At 34.4% G+C, this 23,314-nt stretch overlaps 2 protein-coding genes across 3 annotated transcripts in view; one reads left to right on the top strand and one right to left on the bottom strand.

Moving 5' to 3' along the window:
- Positions 1-4,933, bottom strand: part of LOC125678670 (E3 ubiquitin-protein ligase MYCBP2-like) — a 73,879-nt gene extending 68,946 nt beyond the window's left edge. Inside the window, 8 exon segments of the mRNA XM_056153455.1 lie at positions 371-480; positions 2,021-2,065; positions 2,503-2,721; positions 3,139-3,237; positions 3,352-3,561; positions 3,776-3,883; positions 4,257-4,430; positions 4,783-4,933. Of these exon segments, the coding sequence (XP_056009430.1) occupies positions 371-480; positions 2,021-2,065; positions 2,503-2,721; positions 3,139-3,237; positions 3,352-3,561; positions 3,776-3,883; positions 4,257-4,430; positions 4,783-4,809 (992 nt within the window). The 5' untranslated portion in view covers positions 4,810-4,933.
- Positions 4,930-23,314, top strand: part of LOC125667424 (uncharacterized) — a 30,464-nt gene continuing 12,079 nt past the window's right edge. The window contains exons 1-5 of one of the 2 annotated variants that reach the window (XM_048900940.2): positions 4,930-5,262; positions 7,797-8,322; positions 8,438-8,487; positions 8,783-8,878; positions 14,675-14,758. In XM_048900940.2, the coding sequence (XP_048756897.2) occupies positions 7,810-8,322; positions 8,438-8,487; positions 8,783-8,878; positions 14,675-14,758 (743 nt within the window). In that variant the 5' untranslated portion in view covers positions 4,930-5,262; positions 7,797-7,809. The remainder of the gene's footprint in view (positions 5,263-7,796; positions 8,323-8,437; positions 8,488-8,782; positions 8,879-14,674; positions 14,759-23,314) is intronic. The other variant, XM_048900941.2, reaches the window with a different exon arrangement.

The following is a 23,314-nucleotide window of genomic DNA, read 5'->3' as shown; positions in this document are numbered from 1 at the left end:
CAAGATGGTTTTCAAAATCCCATTAAGCATATAGCAGGATTAGTTATAGTACAAAAACAAACAAACAAACAAAAAAAACTTTTCTACAAGAATGCAAACATTTGACAAGAATTGATCAAAACCTTCAGATCTGATGTGGTATCATTGTCTACATATCCTGTAACATAATGTAAGTAATGAACTTGTAACTGATGAGAGCTTGAAAAGTCGTTCTGATCTAAGGTTTGATATCTGCAAGGTTCGCCCCAATGGGCCAGGATCAATGTCATATTTCAGTGTAATGGCTAATGCGCTGTTTTCAAAGGGTTGGGATAATGCAGATTAATCCCGATATAAATAATTTGTACTATATATAGCAATTCAAGCTTACTTGTTTTTGATGTTCTCTTCGTCACACCACTGAAACAGGTTGTGGAATTTGTCCCTCAGAATGCCTCCTGCGAGGAACTTCGCCAGTTCACTCCTGGAGGCTGGAGAAATCTGTAAAGTCGCCATTTCAACGTTCTTTTCTAACAGATATATTTAACCAGTACATTTGTGATAAAATTGCAATATAGACCCGCTTCATCTGTGGGTTTCAAGAGTGTTTTTTTCCTGTTTTTTTTTTTTTCACGCGACGTAAATATAATAATGTCATGCAAGAAATGAAAGTACAGAACGGTGAAATTTAGATACTAACAAAACGAATATTCACTAGTAATTATTTTTTACGGATTAAATCACTTTAACTTTTAAAAAGAAGAAATTAACATGCACTTTTAGTATCACTGATATAAATTAACTGTTTTTATCGTCACAACACTCATTATGCACTCCAATTTACATATTCGTTTTGGTAAAAATAAACTTGTATGAGGTGTGGATCTTGAAGTTTTACAGTTATAGGCAAATATTTTAATTTTTGAACAACGTTTATAGAACGTTCTATTTATATATATTCATTTACAGAACACCCCCCAACACCCCAAAATAAAATCTTTAAAGGGCCTATGTTTTATTTAATGACAGAGACATATGTTTGTGTATTTCTGCAAATTTCTTCTAGGGAAGGGGGGGGGGGGGGGGGAGGGAGCATTTGTCGATTTGAGTCATAGTTGCAGCTGTACATTGCGCGAGTAGTATGTATTGGGAACAAACTGAGGCATTTCTCCTATTTCTGATAAATTTCTCAACTTGAATTACATATATAGTGTTGTTGGGATCTCAAAACTGCATAAAAACAAGCGATGTCGCTCTGGAAACTATCAAAGTCCCGGTTCAAGTAGGAAATACTGTGCAGCAGCACGCAGAACAAGGTCCATATGATACACCCCAACCCCGTCACAAAAATTGCCAATCAAGTATACTTCTTGATCCGTTAGTCGATCGTAGTCCATCTTAGATTTATTTTTACAAATAACACCTTTTCTCTGTTGACTTACAAGTACTGGTCAACGAAATTATAACCATGCACCTCCTCAAAAAGTATTATATGTGATTGTGGACGATTCTCAGGTTATTATAAGCTAGTGAAGTCATTCAAATATGCACTCATATACATTTCAAACACAAAGTCATTTTATTTTCCAATGATGTCATCTATGTATTTGAAATATATTATACACATTGTATTGCCTTCACTGTCCAAATATTAGTACAATTATCTAAAAATCTTCCTTTTTCATTTATTTATCTAATGCATTTTTTTATTTAAATTTTTTGTTTTTGTTTTTGTTTTTGCGAATGGATCCACCAGGAATTAACTTGTTTGATGTCCGAGATTGGTATGTGTCATATTTGTATGCATGTATTTGATATATGTAAGGATCTTATAAAAATATGTTTGAATAATGTCCAACATCCCCACGTGTTTCAAATAAGATGCCATATGAAGTATAAAATTTACAAGTAAATGCGGCCATTACAGTGATATACCAGACCAGATAAGGATACTTTTCGTTCAACATATTTTTATTCATATCTATAATGAACACAATACATATATAAAACACAACCATTCAAAACGAATTAGAGTTTATACACAAAGCACAACCAATGATGAATTCTTCTCCAGTGGGAGGGTGTTCTATCCCAAGAGGACAGTTGGAGTCAGAAAGCTGTTTACCACATGGTCCTGAAAAGAAAGGGAAGACTGTTAATATTAAGCTGGATTAAAAGTATATATATATAAAAAATATATATATATATATATATAAACCACGAAGTTCCAACAACACCCGATACCTAAAAGTGTCGGATCCACAACATGGATACAAGGTCAAATACAAAAAATTGTACAAAGCACTAAAATGACCAACGATACGAACAACCAGATTGTCAAATTTTCGTCCCTTCCTCAGGACAAACGAAAAAAATTGGCCACATTATGTAATTCTTTTTGTTTGTCCTGAGGAAGGGACGGGTCGTCCCGAAAATTTGACGATCTGGTTGTTCGTGTCGTTGGTCATTTTAGTGTTTTGTGTGTGTGTATATATATATATATATATATATATATATATACACTGTTTATATATATATATATATATATAATCCCACAGAAATGCAGTTATCCACACCTGCTGGGCATTTGGGCAAGCTTGTGGCTGGTTTGTTGTGCACCATTGTATGGTTACTGTGGCAAGGGTCACAGAAATGGGTGGTTCCAAAACAGTAATAGTTAGCCAGGGAACAACAGTAGCGGCACTTATACTGGAGGAAGTCGATACCATGCGAGGAACACACCTAAAACAAGAAGGTTGAAATACAGTGAACTCAGCTGTAAAAGATAGCCTTATTGCTGTAACAGCGGAGGATCCAGAAGGTTTTCAAGGGGGGGGGGGGTGCGACCTAAGTTTGCACCTATTCCGCCCCAAAGCACGAAGTACCCCCTAGATCCGCCACTGTGTGGTACAAATATCTCACAAAACACACAGATTGAGATAAAAAAAATATATTACATAATGTATAATAATTTTGTTATGCAGCATTATACTTTTGTACAATACTATACTGGAACCCCTGTAAATTTCTCTATATATTATGGTTTGAAAAAATATATACATCATTGTATTTATCGTTGTCCAAGTAAACTTTTTTTTTTTTTTTTGCTTTAGTAAATTTCTAATTGATTTTTATTTAAGGAAATGAAAGTGTGTTGACCTTGTTCTTTGCGATTTCGCTGCAGTTTGGACAAATTAGATCTCGGGGTTCCACTTCCTCCACCGCGTCCTGGCAACGCCCCTCTCCGCCAAAATATGGCTGGAAAAAGTCAAATTATTCGAACCAAATTAAAATATTTACTATGTTTTATTAAAGTAAAACTCATAATAGAGGATGTGTGATCAGATGATTTTTGATATACATTTTCCGTACCTGACGACACCTGGAACATTGATAATATGCGTATTTATCCATAGCAAATCCGGCTGGATCTTTGTAATATTTCCCGGATGGTTGTGTGATGTCTTTGGCCTCAAACAACCCATCATGCTGTAATCGCGTCAGTGCTTTGGTCTTTATTTGTTCATACAACTGCATGATGGGACTGATCAGTTCATATAGATCAGGATGACTAATGGAATGCTAAGAAAATTGAAAATATATCATTCAAAAAAGCTGGTATAATTATTCAATATATATGTATTATACATTGTACATGTTCATAAAAATTACACATCATCTCAAGCCGCGTTTCGATTTTATCGGATTTTACTCAGCTCTCTAATATTAACAGACAAGAGGATGTATACTATAGTATTTTATCAGTGACCAGTGATTTGAGACAAAACGAACAGACCTTACATAGTGGACACAACATAAATCCAAACGTAATCTTTGATCCGTGCCAGCGATTTGTCAACATTTGCTGGATACATTCGTAGTGGAACACATGACCACAAACAATCTGATGAAGCAATGAATCACTTTATAGATAGTATGTACTCAAAATTATAAAGTTTGTAAACATACATTAAAATTGACAGAATCAACGAAAGCCTGACTGCAGTGACCCCCCCCCCCCTTTCCTCATTAACCGGCAACTCTTCTTGACTTAAGTCAACAATATTGGTATAATTTCCCCTTAATTTGGTTGAAAAAAGCATTTGTTTTTCTCTTAAGTTGGAATTGTTAATTAAAATCACACTGAATTTGAAAGACTTTGGAAATTTGAAAAGTTTGAATGAATATACATGTATATAGAACATTTGAATACCGCTATCTATGTCTGTCCTAGATACACGATTTTCGGAAACGGCGCAGTGTAGCTGTATACCTACCTGAATTACAGCTTTAGATGCCCACGGTTCGGTGCACACTACACAGCAACCGTCTCCATAATGACTGTGACCTTGGCATCCCCTCACCATACACGGTGCACAAGAATTTTCGTTGGCTATGCCCCCGCAATGGTGACCACACGGCAAAGGACGCTGGCAAAATCGGAAGATTTCCTGTAAATTTATCAGAGGATGTCATTAATTTACTACACCGTTCAGAGAGAGAGAGAGAGAGAGAGAGAGAAAGAAAGAAGCACCCCCCATATTAACAATAATACTTTCTTGATTAATCAAATTAATATTTTGAACTTTCTTGCTTTCGAGTACAGTCAGATTTAGATTTATCGGAAATATCTCAAACTTAAGTTTGAGTTACATTCTTTTATTCAAGCAGTCAAAACTTGAGTAAAATTTGAGTTTAGACTTAAGATTGTTCCCTTCAAATGTCATAAAAATGCGGTCATATACTATGTTGTTGTTGAACACACACGGGGCCGGGAAAAGTTAGTTTTAAATGTAGACTTACCATTGGAGAACTTGTTACTGTTTCCATCACTGTTGCAATACTGCATATAGATTTTATCTTTCGCGATATTTATATCACAGTACGTCATAAGAGTGTATTTTTAGAAACTTTGAAAGAAAAATCCAAAATTTATGGAAAAATTATGCTATATTTAGAATTCATTTAAAGCAGTACTTTCAGTTTTTCATACTGAGAATCATTAGTTTCTCTTTTCTTTCTTTCTCTCTCTCTCTCTCTCTCTCTCTCTCTCTCTCTCTCTCTATATGCCTAGCCTATACACCTATACAGACTTGCATCGCCAGTCTCAAGTTGCCAGTCTTGATGTCTATGGTCTTGCTATTACTTGAGCAAAGAAAGACAACTCTACAGAAAAAAAAATTGGAATAAGAAAATTTTTCAAAACGAAAGTAGGAACTTCCAAGCACGCTGGCGGTGGTTGGATGCAAACGCTGAAACGTACGACTACAAGATTCCATGAGAGTAAAAAATTTTATACTTGAATAATTATATTTATATGGAATGTTATAAAATAGCAAAACATGAAATTGCTTACAAGTGTATTGCATGCCAAATTCACAAAAATAGCTAAACATAGTTTCACAGTTGATAAACTAGGTTTATCGACTGTAAACTATAGTTTACGGACCGTAAACTATAGTTAATGATTCGTTAACTATAGTTTTCATCCGTAAAACTATATTTAGCGGTTGTAAACTATAGTTTACAAATGCTATGCAGTTAATCCAAGTTTATCTGTCTTTAAATAAACGTTAACAATAGATTTTGCTGATAAATACAGATTCACATTTGTAAATTATAATTTACATTCGTTAACTATAGTTCACAATTGTTAATCCTAGTTTCACAAATTGTGATACTATATTTATCAGACAAACTATGTTTAACATTCGTTAATTATAGTTTTTGATAGTAAACTATAGCTAAAGCTAACTGCCAGTTTTACTCATAAACTATATTAAACAAAACTGTGTTTATCACTTTTTTGTGAATTCAGTGCATTAAATGACTATAAACTATATCTTACAAAACTGTGTTTATCACTTTTTTGTGAATTCGGCGCATTAAATGACTTTAAACTATATCTTACAAACCGTAAATTATCATTTACATTTGTTAATAATAGTTTAGACTTGTAAACCGTAGTTTACAATGGTGAAACCGTGTTTATCAGATAAACTATGTTTTGCAATCGCGCTAATGATTGTTTTCATTGTTAATTATAGTTTACGCTTGTGAAACATAAATTATCTGTTAACTATGGTTTACAGATGTGAAATATAGATTAACGTCGTTAACTATAGTTTACGGTCCGTAAACTATAGTTTACAGTCGATAAACCTAGTTTATCAACTGTGAAACTATGTTTAGCTCATTTTTGTGAATTTGGCGTGCCATACAAGTGTTCTTGGATGGTTTAGGCCTATTTGTTATATTTACTCGTCAACACAAACTTTTATAAATTCACCTTCATCAATTCAACACGCACAGGGACATTATAATATAAAAGGAATTTTAAATTGAATATTGCATGGTAATATAATACTGTTCACTTCGATCGTTTTTTTTTTTTTACTTTTACTTACTGGTATCAGTGATACAGATTTGAGAAATTGTTGTTTTCCTTGCATATATTGATCCAGAAATGGGCAGAATATCAATTTCTGGCTCCATCTGACCACAGGTGCTTGGGTCATAATATATGAATACACATCTAACCTTAAACATAATCAGGTTAGATATGTATTCATATATTATGACCCAAGCACCTGTGCATCTGACCATAATCTGAGAATGTACTAGAGTCAAATTGATCTGATTCATGAAATATTGATTTTTATAAGTCAATAAAATTAATTGAGGACTTTATTTTGTATTTGATTCAAAATGTCGATTAATAAAGTATTTGTGATTTTAACAGCTTTGGGTATTTAGTCCCATGTTCTCAGTTTAATGATCATGGAGCCTGGTGTGATTATCATGCAATATTGACTCGAAGTGTCTTTGATCAGCCATAACTTTTTAATCACTTAAGTTATTGGAGTAGTACTTTTTAACTGATGAACTGCATTTTAATAGAGCTTATTTTCATTGATCTGAAGCACGTGTAAAAAGACCATTTTCAATTAATTCATTATAATGATACTATTATAATGAATTTGTGTGTTTCAGATCTGCATTAATGATTATGTGTGGTATAATATAACTGAATAAATATAAACTAGCAGCTCAACATTCAGGAATATTTACATTTCAAATGTTTTTTGCCTTTACTATCTCTACAAATTGTAAAGATGGCCATAATTTCCTCATGAATGTGCAGCAATACACAATGCACATATATATAGATACAGATAAATTTATGTTTATTTTAATGGTATAAGAAAGTAGAATGTAGATATTAGAAATAAACTTCATTTTTGAAAACATTTTTGAGGGTATATGGACTGTGACGCTTCATGCTGGCATAGGTTTCATGAAATTAACATGCTTCATTAAGTATTCTGAGGTGAAGTGCCACAGTTTATACCCTCATGTATTTATGCCCCCGAGATCGAAGATCGGGGGGCATATTTTTTTGTCCTGTCTGTCATTCTGTAATTCTGTCTGAAACTTTAACCTTGCTAATAACTTTTGAACAGTTAGTGATAGAGCTTTGATATTTCACATGAGTATTCCTTGTTACAAGATCTTTCCGTTGGTATTGAACCTTTTGACCTTGACATTTGACCTACTTAAATTTTTTTTTACATTGGTCATAACTTCTAAATGGTAAATATTAAAGCTTTCATATTGTACATGAGCATTTCTTTTGACAAGATCTTTCTACTGGTACCAAGATATTTGCCCTTGTGACCTTGGCCATCTTCGGAATTGACCATTATCGGGGTCATAAACACAAACACATCTTGTTTCAGAAATAAAATTTATTTCTTAAATGTACAACAGCTAAATATCAAATAGACTCTCACAGATTCCCATATTCTTTTACACAGGTAAATAAACAACATGCCAAAATCAAAAAGAGGTCGACCTAAATCTGGAAAATCTGACAAACACAATGCTCCAAATCCGAAAGCTAGAACCAATTCTGCAATGTCAAAGGCCTCAGTAGATCCTGACCCAGGAGACCATGAAGGCACACCACCTTCCAAAGAGCAAGGAACTCAGGAGCAACTGGTGGAAAGAGATTCAGTGCAGTTGAATGATTTGAAGGAAGAAATGGGGGAGGAAAATTTATGTGAAGAGCATAGAATGGATGGGCAGGCTAATAAAAAGAAGAAAAAGAAGAAAAATAAACAACAGCAAAAAGATGAAATTGATGAAGTAGATAAACAAGTTGAAGACATTAAGAAACCTGATAGCCCACAAGAAAAACTTTGGAATAACATTGAAAAGTATTGTAAAGGTTGTCCTGAACCCATTTACAGTTTCTTTGACAAGTTAGCCCATGGAAAACACTGGACATTTTTGAAGGATTTGAAGAGTGAGGAAATAAGCTGTGTTTTGGAGTTATGCAAGGTACATGGAATCAGCATTGTACGAAATACTACTTACTGTTTTGTAGAATAACTCAGTATAGAAAATATACATTTATTCACTTGCTACAATATATTACTTTTAACAATATTTTCAGTGCTCAGACTCGCAAGAAAAGAAAGAGCAGACGCAACAAGTCCAGCAGAGGTAACTGTAGCTCAATGAAAAATAAAAAAAAACATCAAATGTTGGTGATTTTCAAGTTCAGAGTCGGTATTTGCAACAATTAACCAGCAACCATCTTCAATAGACATTTACATTTTGTGGCTATCAGATAAATTCAGTTGCGGGTTCCAGATAAGCTCACTTGGTTGAGCACCTTACTGGAGATTCAGGGGGCCTAGGTTCTGCCCTGTCTAATCTGTCAGATTTTTCTACTTTCCTGCTCCATTACAAGTGTTATTTAATCACGCTCTGAAATTTTTTTTTTTACTAATTATAGAGGTAAGAGAGGAGAACCAAAAGGAAAGAGAAGTGAGAATAATGTAAAAGAAGAATCAAAGAACCATGCAGATGACATTGATGGATTAAGGAAATGGTATAGTAAACTATGCATAGACTATTCATTGAATTGATAGGAGAATTGAAATATTTCTGGGGAGAATATAGCCAGAGGTGTGTCTGTTCATCTGTCTGTTCATCTGTCTGTCTGTCTGTTCATCTGTCTGTCTGTCTGAGGTAATGGATCTTTCATTGTTCATTGGATTTTTATCAAATTTTACTCAAATATTGCATACTATGTTGACAGTGCTACTGTCAGGTCAAGCGCAGCAGAGACAAAGTGATCCATAAAATTTTCAAAGGAGGAAGTGATCCAGGAATCACTCACCAAGATAGCGCATTTTCTCATAAAAAGGTGTTACCAAAACCCCAGATGGCATAAAATTACCTTTTATGAAAGGTTTGAACTTCTGGAGTGCAAATCCTGTAACCTTGCCAACTCTCCAATTCAAGATGTGTACATTATGATTAGTGTATTAAGAGTAAACCAACGCTGCGAAACAGTAATTTACCAACATTTTCACCCGAGAGATTCAGAACAATTCTGAATATGAAGATGTAGAATCCAGGCATTGAACTGGTTGTAAAAGCAACTCTGCACTTCCAAAGCTTGTTTAGACCCAAAATTAACTGACTCCTAGAATCATAATGCAGAACAACATTATAAAGCTAGAAAACGAAAATTATTGTCACATGTGTATACATCCCCCCTTCCTCCCCTCTGTCACTAATTAGGGCACTGCTTATAGATGGGAGATCAGCCTGTGCATGCGGCCACTTGCATCGACAGTTTTCTGAACTTTATTTGGCTATCCTGCAGGTATTGAATTGAAAATTTATATGAACTTATATCAATAGGTTACAAATCAAGTTTGAGTTTGGGCTCTCTTGACCTCTTTTTGAAAGAATTAAGGAGTTTCAGAGATTTGACAGTTTTTCACACTTTTTTGGCTATTCCTGCAGGTATTGAATTGAAAATTGATACATAAACTTATATCAACAGGTTACAGATCAAGGTTCAGTTGGGGTTTTCTTAACTTATTTTTGAAAGAGTTTGTAGATATCAGAGGGGTTCGATTGTCAGTGTCCAGACAGCTCCGTTGGTAGAGCACCTGACTAGAGATTTGAATCTTGGTCTGGTCTGTTGCTTTTTCTCCCTTTCTGTTACATTTATTGCTGTTGACTACCCCAGGTCTTGCAGGTGAAAGTCCTGCCAGGGTCAAAAAAGTACCTGGGTAATATCTTTAAGGGTGAGCACAATTTGAGGAGAATGGAATGTAGTGGCCAGACAGGTTCAATCACTAGTGGCCAGATAGCTCAGTTGATAGAGCACCTGACTAGAGATTCAAGGGGCCTGGGTTCGAATCCCAGTCTGGTCCATTGCATTTTCTCCCTTCTTGTTACAAGTTTTATAGACATTGAACTTAGCAAATTTAAGTGATTTGACAATTTTCTGGACTTTTTTTTGGCTATCTCTGCAGCTATTGAATTGAAAGCTTTTATCATTGGGTTACAGTTCAAGTTTGAATTCGGGCTTTCTTGACTTGAAGTTGGGCTTTCTTGACTTGAAGTTGGGCTTTCTTGACTTGAAGTTGGGCTTTCTTGACTTATTTCTGAAAGAGTAATAGACCTTGATAATGCCACAAGATGCCCTTTCTTTGATGCTTGCCACCACAATGATATTTAGTTTGTTCTGTTAAGCAACACAATGAGTCAAATAAAAATTGGGTATGTCTTTTGTTCAAACCATACCAAATGGGCTTAGAGTAAGGTGTAGTCATCACTAGCTGATTGTAATGGGCTTAGAGAAAGGTGTAGTCAACACTAGCTGATTGTAATGGGCTTAGAGTAAGGTGTAGTCATCACTAGCTGATTGTAATGGGCTTAGAGTGAGGTGTAGTTGTCACTAGTTGATTGTAATGGGTTTAGAGTATGATGTAGTCGATACTAGCTGATTGTAATGGGCTTAGAGTAAGGTGCAGTTGTCACTAGCTGATTGTAATGGGCTTAGAGTAAGGTGTAGTCAACACTAGCTGATTGTAATGGACTTAGAGTAAGATGTAGTTGTCAATAGCTGATTGTAATGGGCTTAGAGTAAGGTGTGGTTGTCACTAGTTGATTGTAATGGGCTTAGAGTAAGGTATAGTTGTCACTAGTTGATTGTAATAGGCTTAGAGTAGGTGTAGTTGTCACTAGTTGATTGTAATGGGCTTAGAGTAAGGTGTAGTCATCACTAGCTGATTGTAATGGGCTTAGAGTAAGGTGTAGTTGTCACTAGTTGATTGTAATGGGCTTAGAGTAAGGTGTAGTCGTCACTAGCTGATTGTAATGGGCTTAGAGAAAGGTGTGGTTGTCACTAGTTGATTGTAATGGGCTTAGAGTAAGGTGTAGTCATCACTAGCTGATTGTAATGAGCTTAGAGAAAGGTGTGGTTGTCACTAGCTGATTGTAATGGGCTTAGAGTAGGTGTAGTTGTCACTAGTTGATTGTAATGGGCTTAGAGTAAGGTGTAGTCATCACTAGCTGATTGTAATGGGCTTAGAGTAAGGTGTAGTTGTCACTAGTTGAGTGTAATGGGCTTAGAGTAAGGTGTAGTCATCACTAGCTGATTGTAATGGGCTTAGAGAAAGGTGTGGTTGTCACTAGCTGATTGTAATGGGCTTAGAGTAGGTGTAGTTGTCACTAGTTGATTGTAATGGGCTTAGAGTAAGGTGTAGTCATCACTAGCTGATTGTAATGGGCTTAGAGTAAGGTGTAGTTGTCACTAGTTGATTGTAATGGGCTTAGAGTGAGGTGTAGTCATCACTAGCTGATTGTAATGGGCTTAGAGTAAGGTGTAGTCATCACTAGCTGATTGTAATGGGCTTAGAGTAAGGTGTAGTTGTCACTAGTTGATTGTAATGGACTTAGAGTAAGGTGTAGTCATCACTAGTTGATTGTAATGGACTTAGAGTAAGGTGTAGTCATCACTAGTTGATTGTAATGGGCTTAGAGTAAGGTGTAGTTGTCACTAGCTGATTGTAATGGGCTTAGAGTGAGGTGTAGTTGTCACTAGTTGATTGTAATGGGCTTAGAGTAAGGTGTAGTTGTCACTACAGTCAACTCTCGATAAACCGCCACCTTTTGTTCTTATGAAATTATGGCATTATAACGAATTTGGCGATGAATTGAATTACTGCCATCTTGAAGAAATAGAGTTACCGTTCTTTTATATGTAAGAGTTATCTTTTGTCCTGACTTGCGTAAACCACATAAACAACGCCTTTTCTAAGTCAGTATTAAGTGCACTGCGGTGCCATTTCCTGGCAGGAGAGCCTTCAGAGATTGGGTCAGAGTCTGCAAGAATTGCATCCTTTGCTGCTAAGATGTCGCCCACTGTCCTTCTTTTTATAGACTTTTCCCATAAAACAGAAAAATGATTTGCAATATCCTGATGGGTACATTTTGGATGATGTCCTTGGTACGTAATGATTTTTTCTCATCGAAATTTAACAGGACCCTCTTTCGTGGCGAAGCCATAGCTAAATTGAAATGTGTTTCTATGATGTATAAACAACTTGACTACAGTTCATCTCGAGTAATTTTCTTGTTTATTCAATATGTACAGCGATTACTGGGATCCTTCTGTCCAGGTGTACGCCGGAGATCGATAATGGCCAATTTACTGCTTCACTGACCATGTGCACCTATGGCGGTTTATCGAGATAATTAACATGTTGAAATAGACTTTTGTAATGAAAACACTGTGGCAAATGGCGATAGCGAATTTGGCGTTTTAACGAAAGTTTTAAGTAACAGGAAAAATGTTCCTAGAAAAATGCGGCGTTATAACAAAAATGGCGATGAATTGAGTGGCGATAATTCTCGAGTTACCTGTAGTTGATTGTTGTGGGCTTAGAGTAAGGTGTAGTTGTCACTAGTTGATTGTAATGGACTTAGAGTAAGGTGTGGTTGTCACTAGTTGATTGTTGTGGGCTTAGAGTAAGGTGGAGTTGTCAATAGTTGATTGTAATGGACTTAGAGTAAGGTGTAGTCATCACTAGCTGATTGTTGTGGGCTTAGAGTAAGATGTAGTTGTCACTAGTTGATTGTAATGGACTTAGAGTAAGGTCTAGTTGTCACTAGCTGATTGTTGTGGGCTTACAGTAAGGTGTAGTTGTCACTAGTTGATTGTAATGGACTTAGAGTAAGGTGTAGTTGTCACTAGTTGATTGTAATGGACTTAGAGTAAGGTGTAGTTGTCAATAGTTGATTGTAATGGACTTAGAGTAAGGTGTAGTTGTCACTAGCTGATTGTAATGGACTTAGAGTAAGGTGTAGTTGTCAAGATTCTCTTACTTGTGTAGGGATAGCAATTGGTTTTCTTACAAATTGATTACATCAATACAGTGAATTACTTAGTACTCTATTTATAAATTATAATTTAAAATAGAGGAGTTGAAATTGCAAAATGTTGATTTGTTATAACAATTTATTAATTACATATGTCATTTGGTACAGGTAATAGCAATTAATAATGTGTAATTAAGAATTTATAGTACAATATAGTTATAAATTAAAAATTGAAATCATTCAAGCCAATTATTAAAAATTAAAAATCGGCACTGATGAATAGTATTGCTGCAATGTGCATGGCTGAAATTTTAGCTGATTTTATGGAATTCAACTGGTACTACTTCCTGCTCCTGTCGACTGCTGATGACTAATGATTGTTGCTGTGAACTGTCAACTGCTTGATTGCTATTTATATTTGACTGAACTGATGACATTAAATAAAGATGCAAATACAGGTGGGGACAGGGGGTATCGTACGGACAGGGGGTATCGTACGGACAGGGGGCATCGTACATGTAGCAGACACACATCCCAGGCTAATCAAAACTAGATTTACAGAAAATAACCATTATGACTGTTGACATTGCTGGATATACCAGCAGCTAATCATTTTCTGTAACCTGTTTCTAAATGACATCCATTGAAGTTTATCATTTTGACTGAATAAATTTTGTTCATTAAGTCTGAAAAAATTAAATTAACTCCAAAATGAATTTTCAGAGAATATTACATATCTTAATTGGATACAGCAAAACTTGATAGCATAAGCGCTTTGGTCCAATCTACATCTATACCCAAGGCTAAACAAAGTTGAAAGCCCTGGTGCATGAGAACATATTGGGGTGGACGCAGCAGATTGCACAGAAAATCTCTTCTTTTAGATCCTACACATTTAGTTGTACTTTGACGTAAAAACAGTGACTGGATGTGTCAAATGTAAACAGTGACATCACACATATATATGCTATCATGATGTGATTGATGCACTCACATTCATTTGAAGAACTGTTAAAAAAGATTTTAGTCTAGTGCACATGTACAATTTAAGTTTATATTTCAGTTTTAAAAAAATTCAGTAAGATTTTTTCAAAATGTTATTTAAAAACAGTTACGGATTCAGACACTCTATATATGCAATCCAGCAGAAACAGCTAGTCTTTTGGGTAATTCTTAGTCACTGGAGCTCTTCAGAAGAAGGCGAGTTCATCCAGAAGTGTCTTTGTGAGAAATTTCAATTTCAGCACTCATGTTTAGTTGAAATATTTATATGTCATAGTAGTATACATATACACTGTACTTGATTTTGATCGTTTTACCTATTTTTCTCTTATATATGTGTTACTATTAGAGCTTGCTTACTGCTTAGTGAGTTTTTGGACAAGAAATTCTTAAGGGCATATATGAAAGGCCAAGGTCATTTAGGAAATATTACTTAGAATAACATTGTATGTCCTAGTTCTTATTGTTTATAAAATATGTGATGCTATTGTTTTTGCAGCTTGAAAGACAAGGATAGTGATGTTGACAGACTTAAAACAGAAAACTTTCATATCAAACAGAATTCTGAAAAAATTTATCAACAGTAAGTGCCCCTCTTTTTTTTTTAGGAACACGTCCTTATGGCTTAGAATTTGTAATTATCTTTTTCAACAGAATATGCTTTCCCATGATTGTCTTTATAACAAACTCTCAACAGTAGTGGAAAGATTTCTGTAAAGTGTTGCGGATGGAAAGGCCTTGGGTCAAGAAGGCATTCATCAGATGTAAGGGGATGTTTGGATTCAGAGACAGGGATGCTGAACAAGTTATAATGAAGTTATTGTTTAATTGTCCACAACATATCTCTAAAATCTTAAAGAAGGGTGGACCTTTCATTAGGGAATATATCAGTAGGTTATATGATGCATCTTGGTGAGGATGTAAAGATGAATACCATCATTTTAGTTTGTTTAGGTAATATTGCAGTGGGTTTAGGATACTGCTATTGAACAGCATGTATTGATACATGTAGTGTTAAGCTGCCCGAGTAGCTCAATGATTATAGAGTACCTGACAAGTAAAATGGGGGGGGGGGGGGGGGGGTCCAGGTTTAATTTCTCAAATACTTTGTTATCCTCTTTCAATTCATTGCAAGAGGGCATATAGTAATGGGACCGTCTTATATTGTGTTCATATTGCATATATTTATATACCAGTATTGGTGACGTCTTCATATGAGGTGATGTCTTCATATGAGTGATCCCGTGGGGATCCGGGTTAGAATAGGTCCTCAGTACCTCCTTGCTTGTCATAAGAGGCAACTAATTGGGGCGGTCCTTCGGATGAGGCCACAAAAACCAAGGTCCCATGTCGCAGCAGGTGTGGCACGATAAAGATCCCTCCCTGTTCAATGACCATTAGCGCCGAGCCAAGGCTTAAATTTTGCAGCCCTTCACGGGCATTGGTGGACATAAAACAATATTCAATCAATCGATCATATGAGTGAAAAATTAATCAATCAATATATTATGTAAAGTTTTATCAGTATAAGCACTGATATGATTCGAACATATTTTATTGTATAAATATATAAAGGGATTGGTTGTACTAGTTCTAGCAACTTAATAAACCTCTCCCATATACAGTGGAGCCTCGTTAATCCGGACACTTTGGTTCCCAGCAAAATCGTCCGGATAAATGAAGCGTCCGGATAATTGAATCGCATATTTTCTAGCTTTGCATAAGTAACCAATATGTGCTTACGTTATTGATGCATAGTGAATTAAACACATTCTATCATTGGATTTAACCATTTGCATTAGTAAATAAATTATGATAATGTTAACATTTACATGTATTTCAAAACACTAAAATTTAATGTACGTGTTCAGTGTATTTGCCTGTGCTTACATTATACATACATATGATCCCTACAAATAAATATACAAAACTGTGTACTGTATGAACTAAAGCAAATAATGAAGCACTTTATGTAACTATAAGTAAATAAATCATTAGTAACTAACATAATCATTTACACTTTAAACATTTCATCACACTTTTACTTCTTAAAGAGGCCGGTAATTTCCATCTGTCACGATTCACGGGTTCGGCGGTCTGTTGAAACAATCTTCATCGTCCAAAATTTCATGATTATCATGTCAGTTGACAACATTCTTTAACCAAAATTCAATATGCCAGAGTTTATATTTCTTATTCTATAATTATCCAAGACAATATCGGGAGAACAAAATCATTTAAGCTCGTAATATCAAGACCTACTACTGCTTTGATCTAATCACACGCACCTATTATTTTCATGATGCGATAATAACGGAACAAAACTCGGGTGAAACTAACATTACAGGTACATACAGAATTTAATTGTCATTTTCCATAAAATGGTAATTTTCTCACTTCTACCCAGAGTTTAAAAATTCGAAAGCAATAAAGCTCTACAACATCATAACAAGAATCAATCGTACACAGGTACATTCTACATGCGTGACATTCTAAACATTAAAAACTTACTACATATACATGTGCATGAACATACATGTATATTTCACGCCAATCAACAGTATAAAATCCAGAATCTAGAAGTATAATCAACACTCTTTAGATTTGAATAAGCCGATATCAATTTACGAATCAGTACAACTGGTATGTGTAAAATATCATTACGGCATGATGTTTAATTTATTAATACTATTAGGGTATTGATCAAGACTATAAAATAATATGCTACAGATTTATTTACAAAATTTAACACTACACGCAATAAAGATCTTATGTGCGAAAATTGGCAATACAATGTCTCGATCGGCACGTGCTATCTAACGGACTTATCATCACACACCACCTAATTGGAGGGAGGTGTTGACAGGGTACAGGTAATCGCTTCAATTAGACAGTTTGGCTTGTTTTCTTTATAATTTACGCCTTGCTCAAATTGTCCGACACAAACCTTCCCTAAACAAAATTACCGTCCGGATTAACGGTACAATTTTCAATGCATTATAACGTTTTGTAGTAAAAAGTGACCGTCCGGATCCGGAACGCGAATTTCCGGATTAATGATGCAAAATAACGTATAAAAATTCTGTTCCCTAGAAAAATCGTCCGGAAGGTGAAGCGTCCGGATTAATGACGTCAGGATTACCGAGGCTCCACTGTAATTTATGTTATACATGCACAAATCAAGATTGTCGTACCACAAAAAATATTATAATCATTTAATTGAATATAGTTAATATTGTAATAATATACAATATATGTATAGATGGTACATAATTAGGCATAATATGAAAATATTTTATGTATAAATGATATGTTGGTCTGATTAAAACCTGTTAAAACTTCTGGATTGCTTTTGAAAATATGAAAATTCATATTATTTAAGAAATATTCATTTCCCCATAATCAGTATAGGCACTTTATCAGTCATCTCGTTTTATACTGTTGCTGAATATTTGAATTTAGCTTTGCTATGCAGTGCAGGATAATTATTATAGAATGATTTGTAGACCTTGAGGCTATAGTGATACATTGTACCTTTAACATTCAGGTGACCAATAAGGCCTGTGGTCCTCTTGTTAACACAGGCTATCACAGCATTCATATTTTACTTAAGGATGATTATTAGCTTCTATGCAACCACCTGAACTGCAGGGAAACACAAATTAACTATTAAAGTAGACCTATACACGGCCAACGTCACAATCAAATGTAAATGTGGAACCACGCGTCCGTTTTCTGAAATGTGGTATTTCAAAGATATCAGTTTGATTTTTACATGGCGATATGATTGTCCGATATTAATTCCTTCCAAGCCGTTCTTATCAGCTGTGGTCAAATTTTGTACAATGTATTTTTTTAAAAAAAAAGGGGGGGGGGGCTAAAGATGATTCAAGCTTTAGATAAAAATTGGTTGGAGAACAGACAACATTTTGGTGGATGAGGGCGTTCATGAGATACATTGACTATTCATGTATGTAAAAGTTTTACAATGATCCATGTTCAACGTATGGAATTACGCGGGCATCAGAAAGTTGGAGAGGCGGATGGGAAAGGGGGACCAATTCATATTTCCACCAGCATCATAATAATAATATTATTTCTTTTGTGAGGATTCGGGTTAAAGTAGGTCCTCAGTACCCCATGCTTGTCGCAAGAGGCAACTAAATGGGACGGTCCTTCGGATGAGACCACAAAAACAGAGGCCCCGTGTCACAGCAGGTGTGGCACACTAAAAATTCCTACTCAAAGACCGTCAGCGTCAAGCATAGGCCTAAGCTTTGCAGCTTTTCACCGGCAATGGTGACGTCTCCATATGAGTAAAAAATTCTCGAGCGTAATAATTGCTAATTCAAAACTACGCAGCTGTTGAATCAAAATTATCATGAACAAATACATGGTAAGCTTGTGTAAAAATAACAATTCACACTTCACTGCTCCAGTGACCACAGATGTCGTAGTTATGTTCGCTGCTCCAATGTTGCAGATATTGATGCAAGCTTCAAAGAACGGCGCAAGCTTCAAAGAACGGCTGCAAATAATTTGTTTTATTTTACCGACCGTCATAAATTTGTCATTTTTTTCCTCATCCCCTCTCCTGTTTTTCAAAATTATTGGGGTGGCATCTGTATAACGCGATTACAGTGTAGTTCCTTATTGAGATTGCATATACATAGATCGGCGTAAATGGTGTACATGTACGTATATCCAATTTATGTACATGCAAATGATTCCATGATAAAAGATATAACACACATTACACACATGCATTAATCATAATAACAAAACTATCAAAATTCAGTTTGTTCCTTTCGTTTTACATTCACAATGTGAATACCCTCTTCTAGAATGATTTGTTTTCAGATAAAATGTAAACTTTAATTGCAAACCACATGTATCTATAATACCTATAGTTTAATATAGTTCAAATTATTATCCAATGTTGTAAATATACTCAAATTTCACATGTCGTATGAAAATATAATAATGTATAATTCAAGATTTTTTTTGGGGGGGGGGGGGGGGGGGGAGGGTATACTTGTTATAGAACTTATTGCTTTTAAACTGATATGTCAACATATGATTTTTTTATGCAAATACTTTTCCGGAGATAATAATCTGTAAATTAGAAACAATTTATTCAAGGTTTAGTCCATAAAAATTGGGGGAAAAGACCCAATATTGACATCAAATGTCATTTTCAACAATATTTCTTTTAACATGTGTGGGCTTACATTATGAAAATAGTTATTCAAATTTATTAAAATAAGTGATTGCATATCATTAAATAATGAGTATATAGTCTATGTTGCTTATTACAGCCCATTTGTTTTGGAAAAATAATAATTATTAAGAAAAATAAGGAGGAATACATTTTCTTTAATAGATCGGTAAAGTTGGCTACTAGTAACCAGCTACTAGTAACTGGCTACTTAAAAAGACAAAAGTTGGCTACTAGTAGCCAGCTACTTGAACCAGAAAAAGTTAGCTACTAGTAGCCAGTTACTAGTAGCCAGCTACTAAAAGTAAGAAAAGTTAGCAACTCGTAACCAGCTACTACAAAATATAAAAGTTATAATTACTGATAGCTCGCTACCAGATAAAGGTTAATGAGTTTGAAAATTATTATCTATCAGATTTATTTCTAAAGAGGACGAGGAGTCGTATGATATTTCTTGCTCAATTATCCCCAATTACATAACGTTGCAATGCAAAATACGAATAAACTTTTTCAACTGAGTATTTACTTTAAAAGTGATACGGATTGAATTCAGACCTTCAATCATTTGATATACCATCCATTTTGAGATATTTGCTACTTTTACAATTTGATTCGAGTTACCCTGAAATTTCAACATAAGTGTGAATACCGTAAGAAACATATACCTTTTGATGGCAGGTAAACTGAAATTTCAAGTTTTTCGCAAATATCTTAAGGAACTCTGAGTTTGTATTAGATATCTGACTAATTTACAATTATCAAAGTGACCAAGAGTGACATTAGGTATCTTGACATGCCATAAATTTCCAGATATCACGCTTAAAGAAGTCAGCTATTTATACCTTTTGATTCCAGGTAACCTGAAATTTCAAGTTTTTCATAAATATCTTAAAGAACACCTTGTTTGTATTAGATATCTGACTAATTTACAACTATCTACGTGAAGAAGTATGATATTAGGTATCTTGATATGCCAACAATTTTCAGATATCATACTTTACGAAGTCAGCTACTAATACCTTTTGATTGCAAGTAACCTAAAATTTCAAGTTTTTCGTTAATATCTTAAGGAACTCTGCGTTTGTATTCGATATCTGACTAAGTTCCAACTATCCACGTGAAGAAAAGTGATATTAGGTATCTTGATATGCCATCAATTTTCAGATATCACCCTTTAGGAAGTGAGCTGCTTATACCTTTTGATTCCTCGACACCTGAAATTTCAACTTTTTCATAAATATCTTAAGTAATTCTGCTTTTGTATTAGATATCTGACTAACTTACAACTATCCACATGAAGAAGAGTGATATTAGGTATCTTGATATACAATTAATTTTGAGATATCACCCTTAAGGAAGTCAGCTACTTATACTTTTTGATTCTAAGTAACCTTAAATTTGAAGTTTTCCGTAAATATCTTGAGGAACTCTACATTTGTATTAGATATCTGACTAACTTACAACCATCCACGTGAAGAGGAGTGATATTTGGTATCTTGATACCTATAATCATACCTCTTCATGGGGATACTAGTTTACTAGTCAGATATCTAACAGAAACACAGAGTTCCTTAAGCTATATACAAAACACTTTAAATTTCAGGATGTCTGGAATCAAAAGGTATAAGTAGCTGACTTCGTCGAACGTGATATCTGAAAATTGATTGCATATCAAGACACTTCATATAAAGCCCTGTAATATCGGCAAAGATAAATCAGTCAGATATCTAACATATCTATCTGAAAATTGATGGTATATCAAGATACCTAATATCACTCCACTTCACATGGATAGTTGTAAATTAGTCAGATATCTAATACAAACTCAGAGTTCTTTCAGATATTTATGAAAAACTTGAAATTTCAGGTTACCTGGAATCAAAAGGTATAAGTAGCTGACTTCCTTAAGGGTGATATCTAAAAATTGATGGCATATCAAGATACCTAATACCACTCCACTTCACATGAATAGTTCTAAACTAGTCAGATATCTAATACAAAGAAGGAGTTCCTTAAGATATTTATGAAAAGTTTGAAATTTCAGGTTACCTGGAATCAAAAGGTATAAGTAGCTGACTTCCTTAAGGGTGATATCTGAAAATTGATGGCATATCAAGATACCTAATACCACTCCACTTCACATGGATAGTTGTAAACTAGTCAGATATCTAATACAAACACAGAGTTCTTTAAGATATTTATGAAAAACTTGAAATTTCAGGATACCAGGAATCAAAAGATATAAGTAGCTGACTTCCTTAAGCATGATATCTAAAAATTGATGGCATATTAAGATACCTAATATAAGATTTTGTCATATGTGCATAGGTTAATTAACCAGATATTTAAAACAGAGACGGAGTTCCTTAAAATATTTTCTAAAAACTAATTTTCAGGTTACCTGGAATCAAAAGGTATAATTAGTAGCTGACTTCCTTAACAGTGATATCTGAAAATTGATGGCATATCAAGATACCTAATACCACTCCACTTCACATGGATAGTTGTAAACTAGTCAGATATCTAATACAAACAAGGAGTTCTTTAAAATATTTATGAAAAACTTGAAATTGCAGGATACCAGGAATCAAAAGGTATAAGTAGCTGACTTCCTTAAGCGTGATATCTGGAAATTTATGGCATGTCAAGATACCTAATATCACTCCTCTTCACTTTGATAATTGTAAATTAGTCAGATATCTAATACAAACTCAGAGTTCCTTAAGATATTTGCGAAAAACTTGAAATTTCAGTTTACCTGCCATCAAAAGGTATATGTAGCTGACTTCCTTAAGCGTGATATCTGAAAATTGATGACATATCACGATACCCAATATCCCTACTCGCCATATGTATCGTTGTAATTTAGTTAAATATATGATATAAACACGGAGTTCCTTATGGTATTCACACGGATCTTGAAATTTCATTGTACCAATAATCAAAATGTATAAGTAACTGATTTCCTAAAGAGCGATATCTGAAAATTCACGGCGTACCAAAACACCATCTATCACTTCTTGCCATATGTATAGTCGTAAATTCATCAGATATCTAATACAAACATAAAGTCAAACATAAAGTTTCTTACGGTATTCACACTTATGTTGAAATTTCAGGGTAACTCGAATCAAATTGTAAAAGTAGCAGATATCTCAAAATGGATGGTATATCAAATGATTGAAGGTCTGAATTCAATCCGTATCACTTTTAAAGTAAATACTCAGTTGAAAAGGTTTATTCGTATTTTGCATTGCAACGTTATGTAATTGGGGATAATTGAGCATGAAATATCATACGACTCCTCGTCCTCTTTAAAAATAAATCTGATAGATAATTTTCAAACTCATTAACCATTATCTGGTAGCGATCTATCAGTAATTATAACTTTTATATTTTGTAGTAGCTGGCTACGAGTTGCTAACTTTTCATACTTTTAGTAGCTGGCTACTAGTAGCTAACTTTTTCTGGTTCAAGTAGCTGGCTACTAGTAGCCAACTTTTGTCTTTTTAAGTAGCCAGTTACTAGTAGCTGGTTACTAGTAGCCAACTTTACCGATCTTTCATTAATGCTGATTATATGTGGATGGGGTACTTACTTTTGAGAAGCAATAACAATGAAATTAGCATGTTAACATATATATTTTTCAATGTTTATCTATTACTGGAATATATATCTATCGTATAAAGCCAATTTTTTCATGATTGAGTCCAGTTAAGGCTGAATATAGGTCTACCTTAATAAAGATCACAAGTATTTGAGAATAAAATACTCAAACAAAACTCATTCTTATGTTGTTAAAAGTATAAATCATGTCAAAGAGAAAATGAAAAAAAAAATAAAGTTACATATTAAATGATCAGACCCAACTAACTTGTTCATATAATCAGTTGAATGTACAAAAATTCATGCTTAAAATGT

Source organism: Ostrea edulis, chromosome 2 (genome assembly GCF_947568905.1).
Source record: "Ostrea edulis chromosome 2, xbOstEdul1.1, whole genome shotgun sequence".
NCBI classification, from domain to species: Eukaryota; Metazoa; Mollusca; class Bivalvia; order Ostreida; family Ostreidae; genus Ostrea; species Ostrea edulis.
This window is presented reverse-complemented; position numbering and strand designations above follow the sequence as displayed.